The sequence below is a fragment of the Myzus persicae genome, unplaced genomic scaffold, assembly GCF_001856785.1.
Source record: "Myzus persicae strain clone G006 unplaced genomic scaffold, MPER_G0061.0, whole genome shotgun sequence".
NCBI lineage: Eukaryota > Metazoa > Arthropoda > Insecta > Hemiptera > Aphididae > Myzus > Myzus persicae.
The window spans coordinates 1,090-12,921 of record NW_019103994.1 but is presented as its reverse complement, the minus strand read 5'-3'; the positions used below and the strand labels follow the sequence as shown (position 1 = coordinate 12,921).

General features: G+C 28.0%; 2 protein-coding genes and 1 long non-coding RNA gene across 4 annotated transcripts; 2 read left to right on the top strand and 1 right to left on the bottom strand.

Annotated features, from left to right (window-relative positions):
* Positions 1-190: 190 nt before the first annotated feature.
* Positions 191-3,104, bottom strand: LOC111037381 (replication factor C subunit 5). Of its 2 annotated transcripts, XM_022319919.1 has the most exons (10): positions 2,961-3,104; positions 2,719-2,857; positions 2,541-2,574; positions 2,395-2,459; positions 2,201-2,328; positions 1,245-1,407; positions 1,011-1,170; positions 710-921; positions 565-642; positions 191-445 (listed from the first exon to the last, which is right to left on the bottom strand). In XM_022319919.1, exons 3-10 carry the CDS (start codon positions 2,567-2,569, stop codon positions 291-293), a joined length of 990 nt encoding a protein of 329 aa, XP_022175611.1. In that variant the 5' UTR covers positions 2,570-2,574; positions 2,719-2,857; positions 2,961-3,104; the 3' UTR covers positions 191-290. The 2 variants fall into 2 exon arrangements, with proteins under 2 accessions (XP_022175611.1, XP_022175610.1); XM_022319918.1 differs by lacking the exon at positions 2,961-3,104 and having other exon boundaries at positions 2,719-2,946.
* Positions 3,105-3,488: 384 nt separating this feature from the next.
* LOC111037383 (39S ribosomal protein L30, mitochondrial) lies at positions 3,489-5,861 on the top strand. Its single transcript, XM_022319920.1, has 4 exons — positions 3,489-3,692; positions 3,771-3,927; positions 3,991-4,114; positions 5,205-5,861. The coding sequence occupies exons 2-4, from the start codon at positions 3,797-3,799 to the stop codon at positions 5,502-5,504; spliced, it is 555 nt and encodes a 184-aa protein (XP_022175612.1). The 5' UTR covers positions 3,489-3,692; positions 3,771-3,796; the 3' UTR covers positions 5,505-5,861.
* A 3,000-nt stretch (positions 5,862-8,861) lies between these two features.
* LOC111037380 lies at positions 8,862-10,695 on the top strand. The gene is made up of 3 exons (XR_002604871.1): positions 8,862-10,252; positions 10,316-10,528; positions 10,618-10,695. It is a non-coding gene; the product is annotated as an uncharacterized LOC111037380 (long non-coding RNA).
* Positions 10,696-11,832: the final 1,137 nt, after the last annotated feature.

Here is an 11,832-nt window from a genome sequence, read left to right as displayed (position 1 = left end):
ATACTTATTTATTGAAATTATTATAAATTATTACGTTAAATACTATATTATTTTTATTATATATATATATATATATATATTTTACAAACTAAAGTATAGTTATATAATTCATTAATTTTTTATGGAAATTATTTTATTATTTTGTGTACATAATATGAACAAAAATTATAATAACAAATTATGATTTATTTGTTTTCTTTTGATATATTCACATATAAAATCATGAAAAAAAATTGCATGTAAAAATAAAAAAGGCAAACCTAAGAGTAAAATACTTAATTGTGCAGTCTTCAATTATCAGTGGGTATTAATTTTGATCTTATCATATGGAAAGCACTAATTAAACTACCGAGATGTATTTTTTCACTTGTTCCACCATTGAGACGTATTTCAATATCAGCCATTTCAGTTAGTATTTCAATGAGTGAATCTGGTGGTAAATCCACTAAAATATATAAGAACTGTTATTAGACAATAGTAAGTTATTAGTTATTTTAATGTAAATTGTAAACACTAAATAAATATTACAATTTTTTGGATGACCAATAAATAAATAATACTAACATCTATATAAAAATGTGTGCAACTCTGTTAATATGTCTTGTAAAGCCAAACCTTTCTGAATTTTTAATTCTTGGATTTCTACGACAAAAATATAGTTTATTTTAACCATAAATTGAGTTAATTGAGTAATAGTATAAAGATTTACTTTTAAAGGTAGTAGAAAAGTCATCATTTAATAACCATTTTAAAATATTCATAATATCACTTTTTAATGGATGACCAACACACGTGTAGACAGAATCTTCGCTTACTTCTGGAAACGCAGTAGCAGCACTTTGTAATATGTTGAGAACTTTCCGCATATCACCTTGTGCCAAATCGATCAGTGCTTTTTTACCATCCTCTGTTACTTTCACTCTAAGAATCAAATCAAAATAAGTTTTATAAAATAAATATTCAATGAACATTTATATAAACTTATAATAAAGAAAGTGAAAATACTATACTTTTCTTGTTCAATAACATATTCAAGTCTAGGCATAATCTGTTTCGAATCAAGTGGACCAAATCGAAAACGTGTACATCGAGACTGTAATGCCGGAATTATTTTGCTTAAGTAATTGCAAATTAAGCAAAAACGAACATTGTCAGTAAACTTTTCAATAACTAAAAAATAAACATAATAGTTATAACATTTTTATTGAATTATTTATGTTATTAATATTTTTAAGTTCTTATACTTCTTCTTAGAGCATTTTGGGCATCATTAGTCATCGCGTCGGCTTCATCCAAAATAATCAATTTGAAACCAGATTTGAAAATTGTTCTGGTTGATGCAAAGTTCATAACTTGTCCTCTAACAACATTAATTCCTCTGTCATCAGAAGCATTCAATTCAAGAACCTAAACATGTATACAAATTTATTACACACTTTAATAGAAAAAAAAAAACTAAATTGACAGTTAATATTTGCTTATATGGTACCGTGAGTTGATTTATCAAAATAAGGAAAACTAAACAAGAATAATGTGTAAGATTAAAAGTTAAAAAATTCTATAATCAGCCTTGTTAGGTTTTTGTTATATTATATATAACATTTTATGTATATGTTCTAACCTTTCATAGACATTTTTTTTTTGGCATTTACTTCTAATATTATATTATTTTCAAAAATGAACAATTCTTCACAACATATGAATTATGTTACTATTAATAATAGCATTACTATCAGTAATAAGGTTTCCTATAGAAAGATTTTACTGGATTTGTAACATTCACAATTTTGATGATATGATTAACCAGTAAACGGCAGTTTTAAAGAGAGCAATTTTAGGTCCATCATGTAAAGACAAACATTTATTTATTCATTGCCTCCCAAAAGTAAATAATCTACCAATAAAACTTAAAACCTCAACTAAAATAGTTTGATTGTCAAATTAGTAAAAATGTAATTAACTCATGAACAACAACTATAATAATAATGCTGGGGGCTGGTATGTTACCAATGTGTGCTGTGATCCAACAACCTTTCGGCATTACTGGCTTCTAGATGGTGGTCACACCTGGGTTCTTGGCAATAATTTCATGCCACATATAAAAATATGTGTCCCTTCCTCAAACATATGTTCATAGTTGGCGAAGCGCAAAGACCAAAATATACCCATAATATGGTCAATACATGTACAATATACAAACCATTGAACGAAACTGTGCTGGAGTATACAATTGCTTGGCACATGCTAATATCGTACTAGTTTTTCCAGTCCCCGGAGGTCCATAAAATAATAAATGAGGTAACTGATCTTCTTTAATGAATTTGCCAACTATAGGTATACATTTACAAAATATTAATGAATTTGTTTATAAAAAAAAAATTTTTCATGCCTTACTTGTTTGAATAATGTCTTCATGCGAGATCAAATCATCTAAAGTATTTGGTCGATACTTTTCTACCCTGTGATCATATAATAAAATAAAAAAAAAGGACAGAATATTAATAGGTGAAATAAGTTTTAAGACAGATATAATATCTTACCAAGGGAGATTTGGTTTTGCTTTCATCATTGTACCTATAAGATGTCAGATGTTGATATAATATCAGTTATTTTAATACTTTAGGATCATTACATTTTTATGAATTTATTAATGCAGATTGCAACATTTAAAATGTCATTACTTTCTAACACTATTAATTATAATTTATTTATTGTTACTTGTTATTGCTTGTATAGTTGTTGTATATTTGACACTTGGTAGTTTGGAATTTTTAATCAGTTGTATAGGTAGTTTAATACTTCGATTGTTGTACTAAATGCCCAACTACTGAACACTGAAATCTGAATTTCTGAAATACTTTAGTTTAGAAATATATTACTGTTGTTAGTATCACATTAAATATTTATAATATTTATCTTTATATTAATTCATCAATAAATGTTTATATTTAATAATTTACATTTTATTTTATTTTGTGTTTTAGGTTAAATGATAATGTTTTCAGTTTTGGCGCCAATGTCTTTATCATAGCCCTTGAAAAATATATACTCGCATGCATTATGGCTGCAGCTGCTTAGATCATAATACTAGACAGCACGGATATAGATACTAGTATCACAGAATAACGTTATTCTGTGCTAGTATCACCCACGGACTAAGATATACTAAGATAAGGTATATCTTAGTCCATGGTATCACCATAGAACAAGGTTATCAATAAGGGATCACAGAACCTAACCTAACCTTGTTCTGCGCACGATTTAAGAGATACTATTAGATATATATAATCTATCTTAAACCGTGGTTCTGTGGTTATGTATATTATGATGATATCACAGGTTAAATTATCATGACTCGTGATAGGTCCTATACAGGTTACCTTGGTACTATAACACAGATGTCTATATTATAGACATCTGTGTACTATAATATTCTGGTAGTCTTTTTATCATTACTCATAATTCTAATCACTACTCATCAGTCATCGGCCATCCTCATTCTCTTTCTCGTTAGCTCTTAGCTCGTTAGCTATCAGAATTCTAGTTTCCATACTTTCATGGTGTTAAAGATTTAAATTTTAAGAGTCAAGTATTAAGTGTTAACTTTACAGTAATAACTACCTATTGGTTTTGTATTTTATTATTTTAAGTAAATAAGTAATAACTAGATGTCTAAGTATTTTAGTTCATAGGTACTGTACATTTTTGTTTGTTTTTATATGAATGAATAGATTATTAGTAAGTTACCTAGTGTTATTTTTCATTTATAGGATATAACCAATTTATTTGTATAAAGATGTTAAGTCTAGTTAAACACTCTGTTAACAATTTAAACAAATGGTGTTGGTGTACAAAGACTATGACCGTGCGAGGTTTAAACTCTTGGACTGGTGGTAAAAAATACCTCGGATTCACGTATTATCCTAGGTAAGGTTTTAAATTGTGTTGTTTTAAAATTGCTTTATTTGTATTTTTTACAAATGGTTTCAGAGAAGGTGAAGTGGACCCGCCATATACAGCAACAAAATTATTCATGGTTCAGAGAGTTAAACGTTATTTATATAATCCGTATTGGCAAAAAAAAATTTTGACCGATATGGGCTTAGATCATAAAGTAATATATTCTTATTAAATCAGTTTTATACAATTCAGATTCCTTATTACTTGAAACAAACTATTATAATATTATAGTCTGAAAGTGTTATCGGTACTGTGATTGTATAATATAGAATCATCCACATTTTACTCATAACTACATTATTAAGTAATTAAAAAAATATTTAAATATTTATTATAATTTTTAATTCATACATACATGTCGGTTTTATAGATTCAATGATGAAAAATGAAACTAACATAATTTAAAACATTCACAAAAATATTGAATATTAATTTATTGTAATCAGCCTTATTTTTGTAAAAATTTAAAAAAAAAATCTTTTATTCATTTTGCGCTGTGTCTAGACTCTAGAGTCTATAGCACCAAGCGCCCGGTCACACTATTATAAATATTATAAATATTTGGTACTGACTACTGGGCGCTCAGTCGCTTTGGGTAGAATCGGGCCCTTCAATTTGAATATATAATTTTAATTCATTTATTATTAATACTTAAATTGTTTATTTGGTTTAAGTCTAATAATAACTTTCAGCCTTTATAAGTATAAAGCCTTTTAGTTGTATTATCTTATACAGTCTGTACTAATCCATCTATACAAGTTTATCTTTACATTATATCATTTTAGTTCATCATCTGAGTGTTGTTTGTGTTTAAAAGTATGTAATAATACAAGGCTTAAGACTGAAAGATTATTGACGACACCTAGAGCTTTCAATAACTTAAGTAGGACAGAACATAAAAATGTAATCATTAATTGGATAACAAACAATTGAAAACAAATAAAAATTACTTATTGAGCAAAGAGAAAATTAAAAATATTGGTTAGATTTTATGAATTTTTCTATATTGTTGTGTAATATGTGATAGGGATAACTATTAACTATTTTAAACTAAAAAATTACGAATTACTCAACAATGTTGTTCTGTCTCGTGAAGTTTGAACTGGGGCAGTGTGCACCGAGTGCCCAGTTACCGAATATTTATCCGGGTGCTCGGTGCTCTAGATTTATCGTTAATTTTATTTCTCAACATATTTATTTTTATTTTTTAGATATTTTATTGAAAATATATTTTTTTGTTTTAGGGTAGTGATATAGCTATTGTAAAAAATACACCAGAAATGAATGCACGATTGTGGAAAGTTAAACATTTAATAAAAATAACACCAATACAAACACCTGATGGATTACCAGAAAAAGAAGAATATTGGGGTACACATTTAGATACTGAAGGTGTCTTTAGGATTTCAAAGAAACTTTTACCTGATAGTAAGCGATTAGAAGCTACTGAAGACTTTGAAAAATTGGCCAATCGAGTAGATAAAGATACAGTAGAAAAAAACTGTCGTAACAAGTGGTTGAATCCGTGGTCAACTATTGTATAGTTTGCATTTAATACTCTTAGTAGTAATGTAAAATACCTAAGTATAGTTTATTATCGATTAATTTTTTTAAATTTATTTAGTTCATTTAAAAAGCATATTATTTTGTTGGAATAAACATTATTTTATTTTGGTACTATTGCTTATTCTATAAGCAAAGAACAATATGCTATAGCTTTGGTATCACCCAAAATATTTTGAAATATATATCATGTATCTTTTTTTTATTTATTAAGATTTTATCATAAAATGATTGTATCTCGAAACATTAACATATGTATTGACATATGACACATGTCTTTAAAATGCTGAAATGAATAGTTTTTAATCTTTGGATTACAAAAAAAAAAATTGCTTTTATCCAACTGGTTTTGTATGAAAATTCAATTGTCCTTAATTTTTTTTATTTTATAAAAATTAAGCTCAAATTCTTAATGATAAAGGTGTAAATACTTAAAAGTATATAAATTAAAACTTTTAGTTAGTTAATAGTTTTAAATGTAATAAACAGAATTAACTCTTGGTTTTGTACATTCTTAGTTGTCGATCTCTCTGTGCACTAAGTGAACAAAATATATATTGTAGAAGGGTGAATAATACATAACTTCTTTTAGAACACATTTGTTCATATTTCTACATTTAAAGTTTTTTAGATCACATGGAATTTGTTCTTGTTTTTCATGCCATATTTTTTAACTTAGGTTAAAACTTTATAAACAATTTTAGTAAAATTATTTTAATTATGTACCTGCTTTATTTAAATTTTTAAATTTTTCTATTGGAAATTTTAACTTAAAATTACTTAAATGAATAAATATTGACGTAGCTTCTATTATATTTTTTGAAAACTGAAATCATACTTTCGATTTTAAGTAGAACACAGTTTTTACAATTATAAGTTTGTTAATAGGTCAATTCACTCTAATTCTTAAACTAAAAATGATCCACCTAGGGTAAATTTGCTATGTTATGCACTTTTAACAATAAATGTCAGTGTTATGTCTTCTTAAGAGGACGCTACACCCGCATTTGTTGTCTCCGTCTTACAAACGTAGAACATAGCAAAAACATGTTTTGCGCGGGAAAGAACCGAGAAAGCTACAGTCATAATTAAGAAACGAAATTTTCACCACATAAAAAGGAGAACTTTGGCTGTGAAATATCGTTTTTATTTTTTCGATATCGGAAGTTCAAAAAAAGTTATTTAAGTTTGAAAAATACAAAAACAAATGTATTTTGAAACAATACCAACCTACCTTACCAACTTGTTACACAAGGAAAACCCACAAATCAGTACATTAAATTCAACTTCTATTTCTAAGTATAGGTGTATTACAATAAGTCATTGGTTTTTCTATTATTAGGTAGGCGCTTAACTTATATAGAGTAGGAATGTAGGATGAAATAATTTTTCCAGAACGTGGTATATAATATTATTATGCACATAGATTCATGGCAATAAAAGCTCAAAATTAGGTACCTAGGTAGTTAAAATATTTTGAAAATGGCATTGTGTACCTACAGAGACTAATCATCAGCAAATACATAAAATATATTTTTTTTTCCAATATCTATATCCATCAGAAATAAATTAACTAAAATACAATTTTTAAATAGCTTAAAATCATAGAAAATTAATTATAATACATACAATTCAAATTTGTATATTAATGTATGCTGCATAGGCGGAGATCTTGTGAAATATTAAGGGGGGCTCAAATATTTGATGACAAACAGACCCATGGGGGCATTGCCCCCACACCCCCAACAAACTAATTTTTACATTAGATCACTCATAAAAAATTGTTCTCGTTGACTCTTTATCATAACAACTTAAATAGTTACAAACATAAAAAAAAGAATNCAAACATTTACACAACAGCAACAATTTGTATCTGCAGATAACAATGAGTTCACTTGTCCAAGTCCAGTCCAGCCTCCAAAAGGAAAAAAACGAAAAAATGTAGCTAGTACAGACTCCAGAATTGATGAAGCATTTGACATTTTAAAGAAATCTGCTTCGAACATCGAATTAAATCAACAATCTCCCGATGAGTGTACTACTTATGGAACTTATATCGGAAACAAACTTCGAAATTACACTCCAAAAACAAAATCATTTGTTCAGTATTACTTCAACAATATTCTTTTTGAAGCAGATATGGGAAGATTTGATGGGAACGAAAGTAATATAAGTTCATCTTTACCAACAAGTTATAGTAATCTACCACCAACAACACATACTTCAAGTCAAACTTCTTCTCCTAATTTTATTTATCAAAATTTGCCACAAGCACAACCATCTACATCAAACTCAGTTGATTTCAATCCAATATTTGAAACATCAGATGGGTCTTCTTTAGAATCAACCTACCTAGGTTAGGTAGCTACTTATTTTAATTTTAATGGAAAAGTTTTTATTCTTTGTTTTTATTTTAATTTTATGAAAAAATATGTTTTTTTAATTTTAATTTTATGAAAAAGTATGTTTTTTATGTTTTTTATGTTTATATAATGTTTTAATATGAGTGAAGAATAATACATTGTTACGTTTTATTATTAAGAAAAATATACTGTTATTCATAACACATTATTATTTATTACCTATGCATTACTTACTTTTACATATTCCTTTAAGACTTCAACAACTGCCATGCAGACTTCAGGAATTATACATGAAATTATTTGTTTTGAAATGCCGAATAAATATTGTAAGCTGCTATATGAATCTCCGGTGGCAAGAAATCTCAGCGTAACAGCTAGCCTAACTGTTACCGAAATAGCTGGACGCATATTCGTATCTTGCTTGATTACTTTTGGCCCGATGAGATTAATAATTTTTTCAAAATCAGCTGATGACATTCTTGTAAAATTTTGAAAATGGAAACTGTGTACATCAGACTGCATACTATTTAACAAATTAGCTCCTCTATTTTCATTATCGATGTAAAGTTTTGATCTCCAAAGACGTCTTTTACGTCGAACTTTTTTTTCTTTGATTTTCATGAGTTCATGCATTACAATAAATGCTGCACTTGCAACTTGTAAATTATTACTCATAATTCACCAATAAAAATATAATAATAAATTAATAATTGTTATACTTGAAAAATTGTTTGTAACACTTTTTTGCATTTAAACCAAGACACAACGTTTCGATACTAAAGTATGTTAACAACTGTACTCGACTCTGGAATGGGCCCGAACAGCTACGCATAGTGTATTTTGTGCGTCGCATGGTGTCCACACGAACAAACAGAATTCGTCCGATTATCCGAATGCTCATACGTACTCGTTCGCGTTCGAGTAAGCTCACTTCGAACGTCGCACAATGTTCGCTCGTGTGTACGCACCTTAGATAAAGCCGTGATTAGAGCGGTGACAAATATTAATAGTGAACGGTTACAAACAAAAGTTAGGTAACCGGTGGTAGGGTTGATATTCGTTGATAATCGATTGATAATAATAGCCAATTCCCCAAGGTTTATAGATTATGTAACTTTTAAAAACGACGGCTTGTGTACGGTTGTGTATCAAAAATTACATGTAGCCATGTAGGGCATATGTAATAGAAATGAGTTACCTCAAATTAATTTAAACGCAAATGATAAATTTAATATTTCCAAGAAATTATCATTAGGTGTACCACGTAATATTCTATTAGGGCAATACGAATCAACATGCAATCAGGAAATAAGCAGTCGTATTAATTTATTAAATTATAATGATGTGACGAATATTGCAAAGCAGTTTATAATCTTAACGAACCTTTTCCTAAATTATTTGATGAAGATTCTAAAAATATTGCCAGTTTTGTCTTGAAGAACAACAATTCAATACTTTTTTTCCAAAAAAAGAAGGAATCGAAGATGATCAGTTTCCAACATTCAAGAAGGACGATTTTGCATGGCGTAAAAATTTGTGCAAAATAAAAAATAAAGAAAAGAAAGAAATCGTCATTAAAATTCTTTATGATCTATCTACTGAATTAGAATATATAGGGACACTTTAAAACAAACAACACACTTTTCTGTCGAACGATGATGACGATCTTCAACATTTTTTGGATTATTTTTTAAAAATTATGGCCAAAATCAACAGTTTTGGGCATACTGTTACAGTCAGTATTCTGTCTGTAACACAAATATGAATTTAGAAAGTTTCCATAGAGTTTTAAAAGAAAAAATTAAGAGTAGATCAAAAGTTAAAAGCGTGTTCGATTGTTTGTGTTGCTTGGAAAAATATTTAGTTATGAAAGAAAATGATGTACAAAAAAAAAAACAAATACGTTTTAAACGCACCAATAAATTGAAATGTCTTCGTGCAAATCATAAGAAGATTGAAAAACAAAGAGAATCAAAAAATATAGTTATAAATTCATTAGACTAAAACTATTGGTATGTTCAATCGTTCATTAATGAAAAAATTATGTACAATGTACTTAAAAGAGTGTACGTTGTATGAAGATGAGATATGTTTACTTCCTTGCACAAAATGTAATTCGTGTTTTCATGATTACACGTGTAATTGCCTGGACCATTAAATTAGAAATAACACGTGCAAGCATATTCACGCCGTTGCAATGAACCTCCTTAGGCCAAAAAACGACAGCCAATGTAGAGAAACAATAAAAAGTAAAAGCACACATAATATAGTATACCTACAGACAAAAATGGCATGTAAAGATGATGAACCGATAATGGATACAACACGTAAAGACGAGGAAACTCAACTACATCACCATAAAGATGGTAATAAGGATTAATTGAATTAAAAAATGCTTATTTTGTTTACATTTTCCATTTTTTTTTCAGTTATTTTATTACATAACTTAAGACAAAAAATATTACAAGTAGTTGAGCAATTATTACAGAAGATTAAATTATTAGAACTACTACAACACATACCTAAATAAAAAATTGATTGCATCCATTCATGTTTCCATCGCTGCTTCAAACACTGAAACTGTACCTTTGAAAAAAAAATCGGAAAGGGGTAAAATGAAACCCCAAAAGAGAATTTTGAACGTAGGTCTACATCGAATTTGTATTCCAATACATTCATATGGTACTATATATCACTGTTATGTTATTAGTTATGTTTTTTTGTATTACAGGTGCCAATAAACAAGGCAAATGAAGAAAACTAAATTTACTAAATTTCAGAATTTTTTAGTGGATAATTTGTGATTAGGTAATTATTTGTAATTATTATTATTATTATTATTATTGCTATTTATTATTATTATTTTTAATTGGTTATTAACTACTATTATTTTTGTAGGACTTTTTAGGCAAGTGCCGAATTATTTAGATATAAGTTATAAAAATAAAATTTTTATATATAAGTTTATTACAATGCTCAATTTCATTATTTGCTTGTATTAATAATAATGATTATGATATTTAAATTCACGTGGTTATTAATAAGGCTGAAATTCCTATTAGTTGTCCAACAATGATTAAAGAATATAAGTATATAACTCTAAGATGGGTGTTGTCGATTTAGCTGATAGGTATGCTATTATCTTTATATCGTACTAGTCTAAAATCTCACCGTTGGTATTTGGCTGTACTTTCACAGTTATTGGACATATCTGTAAACAATACGTGGTTATTATACTAGCGCGAATTTGAAGAATTAAATAATGATTTAAATGTTAAATATATGACATTAAAACAATTTAAAAATTCTTATAACTCTAATATGTTAAATACTGTTACGTGTTAACAATTAAATTATTGTCTATCACTACTGGTATACGTTGTGTATTTGTGTATCCGTAGTGATAGATCTGAACTAAACGGGGGAAGGTGAGAGGATTTGGATGTTCGACAAGACAATTAGTTATACCGAGTATAATTTAACGTATGTTTAAAATGTAAAGCAAAATGCAATATAAAATATTTTAACGTATATTTAAAATGTAAAACAAAATGTAATAATATAAAATATTTTACTTTACCGATGACCTGGCAGCACACAGACAATACACAGAGCAATATCTCAATATTACAATATCTATCATCTATGGCAAAAAAGCCAATCGTCGTCACTCATCGGAGACGATTCACAATTCTAACAATTTCATTGAACAAAAGAGAAATGTGTAAGGCAACAATAAACATTTGCTCACATATTTCATTCTACTCAAGTAATTTGTATAATAAATCTCAATTTTTTCAGTTCGGGTTTAGATGAAGAAAGATCTTTCCTCGATATGGCGTCTGCACTTCAGATATGTCCTTGCAGCTATATATTACCCGAAGAGTCGAGGTTTACGTAAGTTTGATCACCTATTCTTTTGGGGCTTACATACTTTACTTTTTAG